The sequence below is a fragment of the Anas acuta genome, chromosome 22 (genome assembly GCF_963932015.1).
Source record: "Anas acuta chromosome 22, bAnaAcu1.1, whole genome shotgun sequence".
NCBI classification, from domain to species: Eukaryota; Metazoa; Chordata; class Aves; order Anseriformes; family Anatidae; genus Anas; species Anas acuta.
Window position 1 is genome coordinate 1,676,164 of NC_089000.1, and position 17,722 is coordinate 1,693,885.

The window sequence follows — 17,722 nt, forward strand, 5'->3', positions numbered from 1 at the left end:
ATTCTGCTATCTTTTATCTGCTATCACGCTGCTTCCACCTTTTCATACCAGGTTTCCCCATCAGTCAGCCCTCTCGTGCTTGAGGCCCTTGATGCAACGACTTCATTTTCCAAAATACATCTCTGGACCTGTGCAAAACCCTCCAGAATGGTTTGAGTTGTTTATTGCAATTTGACTTGTATCAATAAGGAGACAGTTTATGATCTCCTTTCAAAGTCCTGCTTTTTTGCAGTTGTATAAATGTCGGGCAAGAAATGGTCTCCGTGTTCTGCTCCAGGTAAGCTTAAGGAGCTGCGGATACAATTGCACTGGGGGAGAAATATTTTGCTCGTACATACTTTACCAGTTCCTGCAATGGCAGAGGATGTTTTCAAAGACCTGTGCCACCATAAATGGAGTTACACCAGGATTTGCATCAGCAGAAGCCTGAGCTCTGTTGAAGTTACCTTGTTAGTGTGGGAAGACAGCGCACGAGGCATTTCTCACATCCTCCTTTGGTTCAGTGAAGCAACAGCTGTGAAGCAAAAGCCGAGGGGCTGCCTGAAACACTGAGGCTGTGCTGAAGAGGAAAAGGTATTTCTCCATTTCTACCTTTCTGTAGGCAGCAAAGCGGCTTGGCATTCCTCCCTCCCCAGCTTCTGAGATATCCCATTAGTAGTTCCTGTCCTGAGTTTAACCAGTCTTACACAATCTTACCCAAATAACAAAGTCAAAACACATTAGGGTTTCAGTCTTGCACCTGAACTCTCCCTATGATAAAAAGTTGCTTTCATGTTACCTATTTACTGCTGCTTTCAGAAATTACACTGACTTGAAAGGTCCTTCACTTGAAAGGGAATTTCAGTATTGTTCAAGCTACTGTACACTGGTATTGGTAAGCACAATCTGCACATCCACCCGTCAGCTATGCTACAGCTGCTTGTTTGGAGAGAAGACTGTTAGGTTTGACTTTACAGTGCTTTTAAAAACAAAGGGAGTTTTTCTCTTTTATGTGGTGCAAGGGATACACCGCACACTGGTTGAAAGTTTAATATTGCCATATTAAAGAGAAACCAACTACACACATTAGTCCCCCTCCTGTATCTCCATAAAGCAAGACAGATTTACCCAGCTGACAAGACACGAACCCAAACTCCTTGAGGTAACTTGCTATTCAGTGTTCCTCCCCAGAATCACATCCAACTGCCAGGAGGGAAATAAGCACCCACAGAGGCGAGAAGAGCCTACAACCATCTGCTAATCATCAAATCACAATACGTGCTCAACACTAACCAAAGGCATCAAATAGGTTGCCGAATTATCCAGCCTCTAAAATAATTATTATTTATGGGGCACTGCATGATGGGACTGCGTTAGGATTGCAGAAATTCAAGTTCAAACAGAGACGAGGAAGACAGGGAAAGCTTTATTAGATTCCAGCTTAACCACGTGTCAGCTGGGTTACAGGACAGCAGAGGTAATGGTGAAGGTAGGTTACCAGCACGCACAACTCAGTGAGAAAAGGCAAGGCTGTACTCAAAACAGGTACTTGGCTTCAAGTCAGGGCATGCACACCAAAACGCAAGCTTTTACTAGCGAAAGAGCAAGTGGCCAGCTCAAGAAGTGCGCAGTGGCTATTTTCCATGCATTCTTCAAAGCTGAAAATTTTACAAATCTGATGTGAGTAGCATCCCTCTGCGAGGTAACATCACCATCAGTATGTTACAAGAAGCATGCTTTGAATACAGCCTTGGTGAGAATAAAGTCAGGAAAGAGCCCGTGATATGCAGCATGCCTTGGAGAGGGGTAACACGAAGTGCCAGGGGAGGTGACTGCAGCTGGCACGGCTCCCCTCACCCAGGTGAGGAAGGGGTGGAAGGATTCACTGTCCTTGCAATCCACGAGTCTCTAAGGCTCATGTCCCACAATGGGAAACCTGCTCTGCATGTACAATCAGTAAACACAGTGCCAGTCTGCTGCTTTGTTCACTACAAGTCCTTTGTTTCCTGTGTCTCCTTGTCCAGACTATGGGCCATAAAGAGCAACAGCTCTGAGCCCTGAAAGAAGGAGCTCTGAAAGAAAAGATGGGAAAGAATTTGGCATTTAAGCTACTGCATGGTTAAAATACTAGTCAAACCCATCTTACCCATTTGTTTGATTTATTTAACTTCAAAGAGGTGCACACTAAAGCATTAAGATTTACTGGTATGTATTCCTCTGTACAAGTTTTTTCAACCAGCTCAAATAGACAAAGCTTTACAGACAGAAGCAGTGAAACAGAAGATAAAACGAATCTAAATTCCAAATCACTCCAGGAAGAAAAACTGTAGAAAATATTAATAATAATTAAAAAAAGCAAACAAACAAAACAAAAACCCAATAAACTGCAGCACTCCTCAGGGAAGGGACAGGCTGCACAAGGAGGAACACAAAGGGATGGAAGGCAAGCTAGTGTAGTCTCTGCCCAACGCTTCTCTGTGCTGGTGGCTCAGGGGATGGAGTTCAAAAGATCCTTGAGGAAGCTGTCAGGGTCACTGATTTCTGATAAGAGCCCTTTAAACAAAAGACAATACAGAACAGTTAGCTCCACAAAGCAGTTTCTCCTGCCGACATTATGGATTTGTGCTAGGGTGTATGTATAGTAAGTTAATAATGACAGCTGCAGTGTTATTTTAAGTATGGAGCAGATGAAGATAAACCCTTGCTGAATGCATGTGCAGCAGGGACCGAGATGTATACGTTAAATCCATACTTGCTCTTGTGGAACAGAACTACTACACAGACCCTGCTAGCTCCATACATTGGACAATGAGAGACTGGCCCAAGGTACTGGAACTCTTAAGAGAAGAACAGACTCTCTGCAAGTGAATTTTCAGCAGCTCCTGGGGATAATAAAATCCCTACAGCAGAAACTCGCACTGCACTGAATGGCTGCCTCATCTGTTTACCAGCCTCTAAATCACATATACCCCAAAACACCTTTAAGCTGTGATGTAAGTAGTTATGTTTAACAAAGCAGGGGAGGACCTGCGGGATCAGGTGAGAGAAATTTTCCTGTCTGGGGATGCTCAAGTGTGCCTCTCATCTGTTTGTGAAATAGCTGAGGCAGTAGCTGGAGTGCCAAGGTCTCCTCCTCTCTCTGCCTCACACAAACAAACTGCCGCCGCCGTGTCAGGAATGCTGCTGTCTCAAGTCACGAGTTGCATAAGGCAGCCTATAAAAGGGAAAGCAAAGCTTACCAGCCACATCCAAAAACTCGGAAAATGTTTCAACTGGCATGAACTCCTCCTGGAAGGTCTTTAGGGCCTTGTCTGCAGCTTCGTGTATTGGCATGTCATTGTGTCGTATGAATTCAGCAAGAGAGTAGGACCAGCCTCCCTCTGTGTTACTGGTAGGCACCTTCTGTAAGGGGGCAAATGGGACCAGTTAGTGCAAATCAGCCCAAAGAAGAACTCTAAACTCTGTTGCCTTCTCCTGACGCCCTTGGACTTAAGTCCCCTGCCTCTCGTAAATAAGCCACATAAAAGAGTTACCCCACAAATGACTTTTTAACCTTTTCGTACAGAGTGCAGAAAAGGTTGCAGGCATTTTCCCACCCTAATTATTTACCCTCATTGGAAGCTACAAGCTTCTGTTTGGTAGCGGCGATGCCCCCACCTCTTTCCTCACCCAAGTGTTTCCCCAGTGCAGTCCTGAACATCCTTTTGGAAAATAAGCAAGTACACGTACAGGAGGAGAGCTGCACACTGGAAAAGTTTCTCAGTTCTTCAGATACCAAATTTCTAGAGTGCAAAAAGCACAGACAACCTCTTGCAGCCCTTCTGTTCACACAGGCAGGCCAAGTTTACGAGGATCTTGGATAAAGGGGTTTCACACCCTGCCTTCTAACTCAAATGCATTAAGTTCCTCAGGTTAGAAAGCAGTTACAGCTGAACCTTAATGTTTTTCTTACCTTGAACATGTTGTAGATGAGATCTACAAGGGCCCAGAAGAGAAGGCCAGAGCGGTACGTTGCATATTCCTTCACTGCCTTATCCGTCATTCTAGGAAGATAATGAAATCAATCTTTGAGTTAATCACTTTACTCACATGCTTTGGCGAACGATTTGATGAATAGCACGAAAGCTGAAACGGCCAAAACGCCTATCGATAATACGCATGGGGAATGGCTTTCAGTAAGCTCTGTTATGTGGTCTTGGACATGAAACAAACATTGGGCATCCTCGATTTCTGTACACTGATTCCTGTGGCTAGGAAATTGCTTTACAAGCCGTACCTACTGTAACCAAACCAGGTGAGCCAATAAAAACGTATTTCACAGGAAGAAAACAAGCAAAGAAGCAAAAGGACTGCTAAGACTACCTAGGAATCCAACAGCAAAGCTCTTTTTCCAACAAAGACAGAAGAAGAATGTACAGCTGTATGCTCCTTGGTTGCAGCATAGCAGATTCCCCAAAAAATAACTAAATCCAGGTCTTGGACATAGTCTGTAGTAATGACAGAGAACATATTTTTGTTTCTATCTCATGGAATTGTTTCTGAAAGACTCTGAGGGAACTATCTCACCCTGGCCCAAAAAAAAGGAGCCTTGATGAAATGGAGGAATTTTTATTTAATACCTGCTTGTAATCAACAAGATTTCTATGGCCATGAAAGGACTTCTGCCTTTGGACTTTCAGAATCCGGCTGCAAAAATGCTATAAAAGCTGTAGAGATGTCTTGGGATAACAGCTCCCAAAGTTTAAAGGATTAATCACCAACAGGTTGAGGCAAGGCTGAACCTCCCTGCCAGCAACTCTAATGGGTTTGGAATTTTCTTGCATGCGTTTCTCAGGTACAGCTGCCTCTGTCACAAGATACTTCCTGCTCGCCACTTAAAAGCTTTGAAAAAAAGCTTTTTTAAATGTATCTAGAACCAGTCCAGCTGCCACTGACAGAAGTCAGCAGGACAAAAGGGTATCATCTGACCACCAGCTGCAATCTGACACAAGTTGGTTTGTGTTGTGTTTTTTTTTTTGTGTGTGATATGAACATCTTGCTGCTCTTATTTTAAGAGGTTATGTCTGTGTGACTACATGATCTTTCTTTCCCTTGGAACAGACAGCCTGGTAGGTGGCAGTCTGCTTGGGCAGCTAGGCTTAATTATTTAAAGGAAAACCAATTAGTAAAGGTGACTAAATTTGCACGGGAAGAACAGCAACTTAGAGGGAGGCTAATTCTACACTCCCAAGTACTGCAAGAGAGAATTTCTTTTTATGTGACTGGTTTTGGTATAATTGGAGTCTGCTCCTTTAATTGAAAACTAAAAGGCCCTTGTGGGTTAAGTCTGGGTAGCTACCTTCTGGAACATCCACTTCACAAATAGCTGCTGCGTTTTCATTAATGTAAGCTGGTTCAGGCTCATCAGCTATGCATGGATTTCCAGCAGAAAGTTAGATATTAACACTTTGGGAGCCTCATTTCTTTCATGAATATTTTACAAAGGTCTCAGTCAGGAGCACAGGAAAAAAAAATATCAAAGAATATTCTCCCCTCAAACCCCACATGAAAGCTATGCTGCAAAGTGTCTACCGGATTCTTCTAGCTAGAATTCTTGGTTCAGTAATAACAAGCAGGTAATTAGCCATTCGACTCATTTCTTTGGCATCTGTAAACTATATTTACCAAAAAAAAAGGAGAAACCCAGAACTCCCATCCACCCTGGTAACCTTGTCTTTGGGTTTAAATTTGAAGAGTTTCTAAAACATGGAAGCTGCTGTGTGCCTCTCCCTTTGGTCCTGCAGACAAACTGCAATAGTTGTAGCTGCTGGCAGAGACAGGAGACGGTTTAAGTTCTCTGAGGGACAGGGGAGGCAGTGCTGGATAACGAGCCAACAGCTACGAGAGCCTTCTGAGGTGGGTTGCAGTAATTATTTACTTTCATCCTTATTCGGGGAGATACATGCCCTGGGGTACAAACTGGCAGAATTTATGAGTCTCACATTTTTGGCTAGATTCTCCCCACTTCTGTCTTATATTTAATAACACAGGAAGGATACTGAGCAGCTGAACAGAACACCTAACAGGGCATGGGCAGTATTTGTTGCCTTCATTTAACACAGGGGAATGCATAGCATCGCCTGCATCTTCATTAATCAGACTTACAAGCCCGTTTTAGGAGCAGGAGGTGATCCTCAGCTGCTTTTAGATGCACTGATAGTTGCTATAGCAACTTCCCTCCATCTCTGCCAGCAAAGGTGGCAGCGAGTCCTTGCATTTCTTCAACCTTCAGTCTGCACCACTCCAATGTACTCGGAATGGTGGCATTCCCAGAGAACACCCCTGTACTGCTTCAAACATGGAATGCTAATTTTAATCTTTTGTATGCAGACATTACTCTGACGTTACAGACACTAGCTTCCTCTCTGCCTCAGCCTGTGGAGCCAAGGTACTGGCACTTATCCGCAGAGAACTTCACCGTCCATCACCCTCCTCCTGATTTTCCACAAGAATAAATAAAACGAGACCTTGGAAATCAGAATTGCCATATTTCTATTTGAGAGGTATTATCAGTGGAAGGCTTTGTGCTCTCTTAGTCTGCAGGGATTAAAGAAAGCCCTTGAATAAACCTTGACATAATTCCTGAGAACTATTTCTGAGTATTCTCCCCTGAAATTCCAGAGATCAGAGGGCTAGCTGGAAGTTTCTTGTAGCCATTTCAATGTTTTTGTTACGTCTTTACCTAGAGATAAGTTTGGAAAGAAAAATCATTAACTGAGGATTTTCAAAAACACCAAACACCTATGGCAATCCCACACAGGAGCTTTGCTTCACCAGTCTCCTCTGCAGGCCACATGAAAGGCTGCACTCCCTTGTTTCTGAGCAAGCAGCCCTCCAAGATAATATCTCCTGTGCCTGTCACACCCCCTTTCCCAAAACTCAGGCAGCAGTGGTGGAAATGAGAGACACAAACACAGAACAGGCTGAGCCTGAACAGCAGAAACTAACACAGAAAACGGTACTATAGCCCCTTTAAGTGCAAGGAAGCTCTTCTGATGCCTCTAATAGCATTGATGCATGCTGTGTTTTATGTAACTACAATGTAATTACTTTATCAAACGCATAATTAATGTCATCAGAATAAGAATGCCCCTTAAGATGACTTAGAATAATAAGGAATTTATTCTTAAATGACAGCTATTTAAAATCATCTTTTCAGAAACTAGAATTCCCTTTCCTTCTCTGGAAATACTTTCTTTGTCAGGCAGGCACAGCCATTTATTCTCGCACTTCTCAAGTGCATGACAGCTGCTATTGATTTCTTTTTTTTTTTTTTTTATTTCTTGAGAGCAATGGCATTTGATTTCTATTTCTATTTTAGGAAGCTGTTGCAGTGATCACAAAGAAAACAGAAACAGCCTTTTCAGTCAGGCAAGCACAGAGCATGCTAACAGCTCTGAAAGAGCACACAACAGCAGCTCTACTTACAACAACTTACTGGAAGTGGGGAAGAATCAGCATCTTGGTCTTCATCTTAACTTCTAGCTATGCACCTAGGAAAAGCACTTCTTTCACCGATCGACTGACAAATCTACTCCAAAAATCAGCTAAACTGAATGCTCCTCCCATAACTGCAACACTGAGCACAAAACTACTCAGAAAGGGTTAATATCTGCTATTCTAAAATACGCTCACTCCTCTCCTCAGCTCCCCATAGCTTCCTGTGTGAGGCTGTGGCTCCTGTGACAGTAACACGAGCAAGCTGGCAGCTGCGGAGCAGCAGTAGGTGGTGGCTGACCTGCTGGCTCCCCCTGGTGACACCACTCTCGTGTGGGAGGTAACGAGGAGTCGCTTGAGGATCTCCACTCGCATGGCTTTCCACTTCTCCGGGGGCAAGATGTGCAGCGCCAGCACGGTGTAGTAATGCGGCCCATCCACCTCGTAGGCACTCTCCACCCACTTCTCCTTGGGATGCTCCATGAAGCTCTGGAGGTTTTTCTCCTCCCTCGAGGTTGCTCGAGTTCTGAAACACAAGAACTTTTATCAATTTTCTTGGCTCTTGTATGTTATTAGCAACTTCTCAGGAGCTTTGGGGTACTGCATTTAAGCAGCTCTACACAGGAAAAAACACCTCTAGCTTTGCACTGCCAGATCTTTCCCAAATTCATCCACTGATTGAGAGTTTGCTCACAACGAGGCATGCAAGTCTAGCACACTCACTTTTCCATGGAGCTGCCTATCGTACTAGAGAGGCTTCTAGGCCAGCTGGCACTGCCCCACTAGAGGGCAATCCCGTTGTGAAGTTATTTTTCCTTTTGTTAGGGGACAAAGAGTCAGGCCAGCCATTCTGTGTGTTCAGGTTGTACCATTGCCTGGCTGATGCTAAGCATGTGACTGCAGCTCCTGCAGCCAGGCTTGAGGATCAATTCATGAAATTCCATCTCCTGCAAAAGCAGTCGAGGAGATATAGGCCAATTTCAAAAACAAATAAAATAACATATTTACCGTTAGCTTTTATATTTTAAATATCTGTATCTATATTTATTTCCTGTCTCCTGGTTCACTTTCTTCAGGAGTCAGGATGACCCAGAGCTGACTGTAAACTCTTGCAAAGATGTAGAGCCGTTTATCACCGTCTATTGCTCTACTTCATCAGGAAGAGTCTGCCAACCAGGTAGGTCCCTCGATTTTTAAGTTACGTATGTCCTCCCTATCAGGAGGTATAAATCAGTATCACTAACAGATAAAGCTGTGTCTGGGTGTTAGTATTTCGTGAAATTTTCATTTGCTACATTATGCAGCTGGTAGCCAACCAGTAGTTCTTATTTTCTACGTTTAGTATCAAACACATCTTTAGAAAAGAAAAAAAAAAGTGATGTTTGGAAACTACATAATGCATTTTTATACAACAGCCACACAGCGGGTTCTCTGGTCCCACTAAGCAGACTTACAAGATGAAAAGAATAGTTTCATTTATTTGTCTCTCAAGGGACTCAGAAAACAATAGGAGAGGAATCTGGCGATAGATATTAAGAACAATAGCCAAACTGTATTAGAGCCAAAATGTTGATTAGTTCCAGGCGGCAAAGAGAGCTGAGATTTTGTTGCACTCTGTTTGGAATGACCTTGGTTTAAGAGGCATTTATTTTAACATTTATACCCTCAATATAATTAATATTACTTTCCAGTGTCTAACTACAAAAATAAAAGGCATTATATTTTTGCCTGAGATGCTGTACTATCAGAACCAGCTCATTAACCAGAATTAAGTGTCTAATTTATACACTTAGATACTACACTTTGTATAAATACGATATTACTGAAACACTTCAGCAGAAGTGTTTGTATGCTGCTGTTTACTGGTAAAAAGAAATTTAATCTTAAGATTGTCTTGACATTTTGACAAACCCGAGTGCTACAAGAGAATTCCAGTACATTAAAACCGGAACCCAAACCAATCAAGTTATTTTCATGTCAGACAAAAATGATACCGAGGTTATTTTCAGCTGACAATTTCTTCTTCATATTGTTTCTTCACTGTTTGCTCCACAAAAAGCTAAGCTGGCAGCGTTTCTTTAATCTAATAACACTGCTACTCACCGCATAGGTGGTAATTATATCTAGAATGGAAAGAGAAGCTAAGTCCCAGTTGCTTTTACTCAGTTGATTCCCTGTTATCCAGCATGTTTACAAGCTGCAATGCTTTACTCTGAATAATGTAAACCTGTTACAGTCTGTTTAATATGTGTAATGTGCTTCCCTCTGAAACTCGTGTGATTTCCCACCTTTTTTTACCACACACACGTACAAAGCACAGACTGCTTCCCTTTATAGTCTTTTCCAAAACTAAGAGTAGAAGGAAGAGGTTGCTACTAAAAGATACTGACGTGTTGAGGACATAGAGCACCGTGTGGATTATGTACGGAATGAGGTGTATGTTGCTCTCCCTTCCTCCTCCTCCAGTATCTACGCTGAATGATTGCTCCATTGCAAACCGGAGAAATAACAGTTTAATGTCATGGACATTGAGCTGGTAGGTGGGTTCCCGCTGCCCTGTGCATTCTTGGAGGTACGTGTTGTGTCTGAAAAACAGCAGTAAGTGTTACTTTATTAAAAACCTTTTATAAACTCTAACAAGTTTCTTTTTCCACATTGCAAATAAGTCAGAACACAGAATCTGATCAGTATCTTATAGCACAGCTTTAAAGAACAAACAGAATACAAAAATGCACACACTGCTGCCTTTGATTAACCTCCCCAAAGGGAGTCTGACAAAAAAAGAAACCTTACTCTGGCAAATCTAATTCCATCTGCATATCTAGCAAAGCTAATTCCATCTGCGTATATACACACATCGATATTATTTTCCCACGTCCATGGCTTGGAATACAACTCCTTGGCAGAAATGCATTCGAGATATTACTACTCCTAATTTCTAACATGACTGTACAAGTTCTACACAAAGTGATCCAGAACATGGACAACAGGATGAACAATCTTGTTGTGCTCTACGTAAGTGGTCAGTTATTGTAACTCATTAACATCAAGAGGTTTAGAAAGCTACAGAAAGTAATCTGTTGGTGTCAGATACGTTTCTTCTGTAAAACAGGGGTCACTGGGCTGCAAATGAATTAACACTCCTAAAGATGCACACGGCATGCATGCAGGAGTGACATGGGGCTTGAGAGGTAATGAATTTATCAGATCATGCATCAATACAAAGCCAAGAAACAGAAAGGCACCTATTCTTTTTTAGGAGATGCTCTCTAGCTTGGATCCCTTAATGGTATAGCTTGAAATGACTCAGGGTTGCTAAGATTTAGCTGCCATCTTTGATTTGATAGTTTGAAATTTATGTGCCTCTGTGGTAACCTAACATCTCACCTAACCCAAATACAAAACAGTTTGAGAAGTACTGACTTCTACTCACCGTGCTAAGCAAGTAGCAAAAGCAGACTCTGGTACATGAGGTCCCCAGACTGGCAGGAGCCCATTACACTTGGTGTTGGCATTTTGTAGGGCTGCACTCTCCCACTCTTCACGGCCACGAGCGAGCCTGCATTAAGAAAGCAAGCCATACCCAGGCAAGTCAGAAGTACACAAGCTTTTATTCTAGGAAACTATCTAAAGCTTGGCAATTTCACAGCTCCTTGAAGCTATGAACTTCAGTTTTAAGTGCCCAGTATTGATTTCAATTTGACACATTAAAGCAGACTACAACAGAGAAGCCCGTGGCTGTCTGCAGGCTACATAGGGACCAAGTCATAGGCAAACCCATTCTGAGCTAGAAGGCCAGGTGCCATGCTCACAGGACACCTTGGAAAGTAACAACCACCACTATCCTGCTGGTGATCAGAACGTACCGTACAGCCGCGAGGTGACAGTCGTAATGGACAATGTTGAAATGAGAGACTGTGCTGTACCCCTGTTGTTTTCGGGGCTTGTTCTCAAACTCTTCTAGTGCAACACGTTTGGTGAAAGTATAAATACCTAGGACCTTTGTAGCCTGCAATGACACAACAGATATGTTATTGTTATACTATGTAACAATTCATACTTTATGCCATTTTGACACTGCAAAGTATTTCATCTATCTCAGTCCCTATCTCAAAATTACATTGAGTCATTTTTTTCCAGTTTCCAATGGAATCACACTTCTGTGTCCTGCCCGTCTCTGCAGTTATTGATTCCAAGAACCAAACCTAGGATTTCTTGACCTCCCAGAGCAAATGCACCAAGACTTGTGTAACTGGACACTAGCAAGTTCCCACAGGTTGGTGAGAGGGCTTTGCAAATTTATCACACTCTACCTGAAACTTGTATCCTTCCCGGCAGATGCAGCAAGTCAGACCTGGTTCTTCTATAAGTTCTTCCATCTGTTTAAGCAGTGCAGTCTTGGTCACTACCTGACCCTTCTCATTTGTCTGAAAAAGAAAACAACTCAAGCAAGTTAAAAATACAATAATGAATAGCATCATCCTCACCACTGTAATAGGAATGCCCAACCCATTTCCCGGCCTTCTACTAGCAACTATATTTACTCTCCCAGCAGCACCAGGCAAACTGTACGTTTGAACTCCACAATATTTGTCAATAAATCACTTTACACAATTCCCTGTGTGTCAGTTTTAGCTGGACAGAAATAAAAGATCAATAGATTAATAGCCTGCTGTCAGCACAGACAGACATTACCGTCATTCCCAGAGTGCCCAGGGCCTTCTGTCTCATTGCCATGGCCATACGCTTCTTCTCTGCACGTGTCTCCTTCCGGGCAGCATCGATTTTCTTATTCACCTCTGGATGTTCCCTTAGTGCCTCCAGAAGATTCTCTGCTAACGTCCCAATCCCTTCATCACTAGACACCTGCTCCAGCTTGTGCAGATTGGTAATGGAGTCTGTACCTATTAGCACCTAGCAGAGATTGAAACACAGCACCTGCTTCAGACAAAGGGCACACAACACATTAACTCTTCCCTCTGATCCCAGCCACCACAAACGAACAGAAGCTCTGATCTAGAACAATTTGTGCCAATGACAGCCTCTTCATTTCTTCTTTAATGCTTCTACAATCCACGCCTTGGGCCTTAAAACTGCATACAAGACTGGGACAACTTGCCTCTACACCAGCCATTACTAAGACACTGGATAGACAGCATTCTTAAAATAGCCCTCAGGCCCTGAGAAGCCTATCAATACTACACAGCTCACAGTCTTAAATTACCTGAAGCTGCTGAGCCTCTCCAAGCCCAACAAAAACAGTGTAGAATCAACTTGCAGAGAAACATCTGCTTAGCTACAACCACAAAAAGCAGCGTACCAAGCCAGCCAAGCCCTGCTTGGCTTTCAAGATGGCTTTCTCCTTACCTGCGTAGCAGGGTGCTGCGTGGCAAGTCCTCGGAGCAGGCGCAGGATAAAAGGAAGTGCAGGTCGAGATAAGAATTTCTTCCATATGTCTGCATCCAAACTGCACAGAAAACAGGAGGTAGCAGCTGAAGGGCAGTCACCCATTCTGAGAAGGCCCTTGGCCACATAGCTTGCAGAGCATAGGCTGCAGGCAAGACAAGCACCCTTCCCCGTGTCCCTCCTCCATTAATTAATGAAATGAAATTCACACTCCCACTTCTATGCCGTGCATGCTATTAGGCAGCGTGTCAACTCATAGCCTTGGGATTTGTTTTGTTTGTGAGCTGGCCATCAATAGCAAAAGCTCTGTTCTGGTGTCACAGGTAAGGAACAGGCAGAAAATACATACATCATAATATCCCAGAAACCAGCTTAGATGGGTAACAAGTGGGACTATTACAGGTTTTTTAGCTTATCCCCACAGTAGCACTGTTCCACTGGACCCTTTGCATCACAGCTGTGCAAAGTTTAAATGCTTCTGAATGTGGACTTGTTAACAGCTTTCTCAGAAGACTGTTTCATTTGGTGATGAAATGAGCAAAGGGTGTTCATGATCACCATACACATTAAGTAATGACTCTTACTTCTTTGCACTGGGAATGTGCTTTTTCATGTAGTCAAGGGCATTCTGTGTAATCCCTTTCTGAAGGATGAGATCTTTCAGCTGATGGCCGTTGCTGTTGTTTTTTATTCCGGCTGCTATTTTACAGAAGCAGTCTAAGAAAACTTTATCATCTCCACTGTGCTCCTCATCATACCTGAAAAGGGAGGACAAATGGTGACTTGGAGGCTCTCCAGAAATCTGTAATTCTCATTACATTATCATTGAATACACGTACACACTCCAGTTCAGACTCAGAAAACCTATTCAGACCCGTCATCTCAGAATGTACTTTAAAGGCCTATTATCCAAGCAACATGCTCACACGTTTTTTTCCAAAATGGATTAGAAATGAAATAGGAAATTAAGCCTATGTACCAGGAATCTCTGAAGCTTTGCGTTACACTGAAGCAAGCCTCAATGAGAAAAACCAGGCTTATCAATATATCTGATTTCAAACTTTTAGTCATAATATGACAACATACTTATCAAAGTTGCAGTAGGGCTTAAATCGATCAACCAGAATCTGCATTTTCTCCATTTCTCCAAAGGACAGGTAAGGGATGATGCGTAATAGGCCTTGCAAGACGCTCAGATTGGAACGGACAAAAGTGCTGTTAATTTGATCGAGCAACATTACCAGCTGGTCTTTGTCACCAGTAAGGAGGAGGTTACCCTGCGATGGAAGAAGAGCATGACTTACATTCAGGAATAGATCTATACCCTTCAAGGAAACCCTCACTCTCTAGTAGCTGTTAGACTCCAGTCTTGGAAGGATTACAGCTCTAGACCCTGATAAGATAGCCTGATAAAGAAAAAAAAAAAGCTATCCTCATTCCCAGATTCCTTCGGGAATGGCTATAAAACTTCTCTAGCTGATACCTGACTTCTTCAGCCTACTATTAAAGCATTTTCCAGTCAAAAACGTCTAATAATCCCAGCCCAAAGGAGGTCAGATTCCTGTAAGCCCATAGTTTCAAAAGATGAGCAAGAAACTCTTTTCATTCTCAGTGTACTCAAGATGTAGTTCTTATTCAATTTGCTGGAAAAACACCCCTGTTTTCAGTAAGTACAAAAACACTTGAAAACAAAGCAGTGCAGTGCCTTTTCCTGCCTTTCACTGCCCTGTGGCCCAAAGTATCAGGGGAGGGATCCAAGCAATGCTTACTAACCTCCACCTGGACTATGCAAGCATCATCCAAAATAAGTCTTGCAGTGTTTTTGATTCAGGGCACTCCTCTTGCCCTACCTTCAAGGCCTGCTAAGACACGCCAGCAAGCATAATAAGGCTTAGACTCCTATTTAGCACACCTCTACAGCTCCTGAAGCTCAGCATCATTGTAATAAGGTGCTTGCAAGCCTTGAATCCCAGTCAACATTTCCATTTGCGCATCGAGCCCCAGGCACTCACCTTGTCCTCACTCAGAGGTTCTGCATTGGATTCATCCAGTATAATCTCCATTATGCTAAGCACTTGTTCTGCCACAGCTGCTCCTCCGCTGTCCTTACTTTCCTGCTCAGCTACCAGAGCCTGGAGAAGACAGCAGCAGTTTATTGTAACACACATTTCCACTTACTTCCAGGTAATGAATTGTTAACACATTATTTGCAGCGCCAGTCCAGCAACATTAAAGTTGTCTTGTAGTTGTCATAAATAAACACGACAGTCAGAGGTAAATTCACTGGATTCCATACAGAACAATTAATGGAAGTCCATGTTGTCCTTACCAAGTTAAGAGTTCCCAGCATGACATTCAAAGTGTTCATCTCCAGCTTGACCAACTGTTGACGATTTATTTTCACTTTCACACAGTAACTAAACAGTTTTAACAGCACCTACAAAACACAGAGAATGCATTCTTGATGGTACCTTCAAAATGAGTACCAGGATTTTGCTGAAACTAAAAGCACCTGACAATGTAGCCAGTTTCTAGACTTCTGGGTAAAATACAAGCCAGACTATTACACCAGTATTAGACAGCTCTGGCTTTCAAGAAAGGCCAAGGCAGAAAACAACTCCAGCAAGGTAGGATTTAGCCTTATCAATTTCTACACACTTCAAAGTCTTTGCAAAGAATTGTTAACCAAAAGGAACACGAGAGGAAAAGGAGTTTCTCAGTTCCTAGTAAATTAGTTAATCTGCTCCAACACTTAATCTGCTACACAAGGCAGACAACTAAAAGTAGAAACTTCACTGATGCTTGTGGCATTTTCTATCATGTATCTCCTGACCCCAGAGAACAGAAACTGAGACTCACAGTTAAGAGGTGCCGGCCTTGTTTGAAGTCCTTAATTCCAGTCAGCCTGTTGAGCATACACTCTAAGCCTCCACACTGGGCCATGACACCTGCCATCTTGTAAACTTCTTCCTCATCCTCCTCTTCATCTATGGGACAGACAGATCATGAAGAAAGGAAGCTGTCAGTTTGGCAAGCTCATGCAGCCCGTAGGGAATAAAACAGCACGGCAAAAATGGAGAGTATAGTAGGGCACATTTAACAGCAGTTCAAGTGTCGAATTTGAAAAGAATTATGAGCAGGAACATGAAGGAGAGACAGGCAGAACAGTCATGTGCCATGCAAGTGTTCAAATTTAAAGTACAGACTTAAAGAATTGTTAAAATCCTTCTCCACTCTAGGTGAAGCAGGTAAATGTAGCAAAAGAAACATCAATCAACTTTAAGCCTGCTGCTGTAAGGATAATAGTATCATTGCTCTGCAGCAAACTTCAGATTTCAAATCTAATCCCAGCTTTCAGGAGACAAGTGCATTACCAGTAGTGGAGTCGAGAGACTCAATGAATTCCTCAGTTGCATCTCCTAGTAAACCTCGCATGCGGTAAATGATCCTCATTGGTTCCCCCTGCAAGAAAGGAGAGCATTATATTAACTATGCTTCTGTGGACACACATTTACAAGTCCTTTACAGCAACAGACACTTGACCACAGTGCTTGGACTGCAGATGATAACATGGGGAAAACTTCCACTCCCTCATCATTCTTGCCTCACTGAAATTAATTAAAAACAAACAGTCAAGCCATCACCTGCAAAAACCTCAATAAATCATCTATTGGGCTGTCCAGCTTTTCCTGGCATTGCTAGTTAGATGGACAGTCTGGTAACAATCAGACTCTTCCTCCATATAACTCCTCCAATAGTTATCTCCTCCTTTAGCAGCAGTGAAAGACGTAGCCAAGCAAATCATGTATTCAGCTCTAGAGAAACTGCTTTTCACAGCAACTTTTTCCTCCAAAGGTATTCCACAACATACCTGGAAAATACAGGGGGCGGGCACAGCCCAGTAAATGAAGCAAGAGAGGCTAATTGGATGACTGCTTTCAAATAGATTAAATCTGCAGTGATGGAAAATAGAAGAGGAGGAGTAAAAGCCAATTTAATGAGCTTTCAGTAAGACAGTATATTAACTACAATGATACAGCCAAACCCACCAAAGGGCCAGCTGTGCTTTTACCCTGGGAAAGTGCTAATTTTCCAGATGCATTTCAAGCTGGAAATATGGACTGCATATCACTGAACTTTCCATATTAATCCATAGGTCTGAATAAAAAGCAGAAAAGAAAAATCCCAGATTTGGGAGCAGGAGACCTTGCAAGAGAAAACCTGTCAGAGAGCACGCTAAGCCTAATATGGAATAAGCAGTGCTTAATGTCACAGCAAATACATAAGCACAGGGAAAGCCCCGGGGGGAAGATCTGCTCAAAGGCCATGCTAGAGACCCGCAATTAGCACCACAGGGGCCCTGGTAAAGTGGCAGATGAACAAAAAAAAGCCAGTGAGAGACAAGGGAAACAAAAAGGGGCCTGAGGTTGCTTTCTTGTTAGCCTGTCTATTTCCTAGGGAACGTGTGCTGCCACTCCAGAAGTGCTTTGCAGAGGTGCTCACAAAGGAAGACAGATGAAAGCTGCACAGTGACAGTAATGCTGAGCAAACTGCCTTTCCCCACTAGCACTGGATCTCAGAAGAGCAGCATGTTGGGTACTGCTCTGTGTCTCGCAGGCATTGCAGCTCCCCGCTTGGAGCGGGCAAGTGGGCTGGGTCAGTATGTGCCACGCTTTCATTTTCCTTAGGGACTCAATCAGGGTTCAAATAAGACTTTACAGTTTGAGACCTGCATCTCACTTCCTTATTCAAGTCGGTACCTTACCAAAAAGTTACCACTCCTAGTTTTGGGCTCCATTTTGCAGCACAGAAGTGATTTTTTTACTTAAATAAAGTTTGATCAGAACCATTCCCCATATCA

At 42.9% G+C, this 17,722-nt stretch overlaps 1 protein-coding gene across 5 annotated transcripts in view; it reads right to left on the reverse strand.

The window, feature by feature from the left end:
- Positions 1–2,121: 2,121 nt before the first annotated feature.
- The window catches only part of UBR4 (ubiquitin protein ligase E3 component n-recognin 4), a 77,684-nt gene continuing 62,083 nt past the window's right edge, over positions 2,122–17,722 (reverse strand). For all 5 annotated transcript variants that reach the window (XM_068658603.1, XM_068658601.1, XM_068658600.1 and 2 more), the window contains 16 exons: positions 16,236–16,323; positions 15,721–15,848; positions 15,191–15,298; positions 14,874–14,993; positions 13,948–14,138; positions 13,446–13,619; positions 12,823–12,922; positions 12,151–12,369; positions 11,769–11,882; positions 11,322–11,464; positions 10,889–11,014; positions 9,846–10,040; positions 7,757–7,981; positions 3,932–4,022; positions 3,219–3,381; positions 2,122–2,532 (listed from right to left, as the gene is read on the reverse strand). In XM_068658603.1, coding sequence (XP_068514704.1) covers positions 2,468–2,532; positions 3,219–3,381; positions 3,932–4,022; positions 7,757–7,981; positions 9,846–10,040; positions 10,889–11,014; positions 11,322–11,464; positions 11,769–11,882; positions 12,151–12,369; positions 12,823–12,922; positions 13,446–13,619; positions 13,948–14,138; positions 14,874–14,993; positions 15,191–15,298; positions 15,721–15,848; positions 16,236–16,323 — 2,250 coding nt within the window. In that variant the 3' untranslated portion in view covers positions 2,122–2,467. The remainder of the gene's footprint in view (positions 2,533–3,218; positions 3,382–3,931; positions 4,023–7,756; positions 7,982–9,845; positions 10,041–10,888; positions 11,015–11,321; positions 11,465–11,768; positions 11,883–12,150; positions 12,370–12,822; positions 12,923–13,445; positions 13,620–13,947; positions 14,139–14,873; positions 14,994–15,190; positions 15,299–15,720; positions 15,849–16,235; positions 16,324–17,722) is intronic.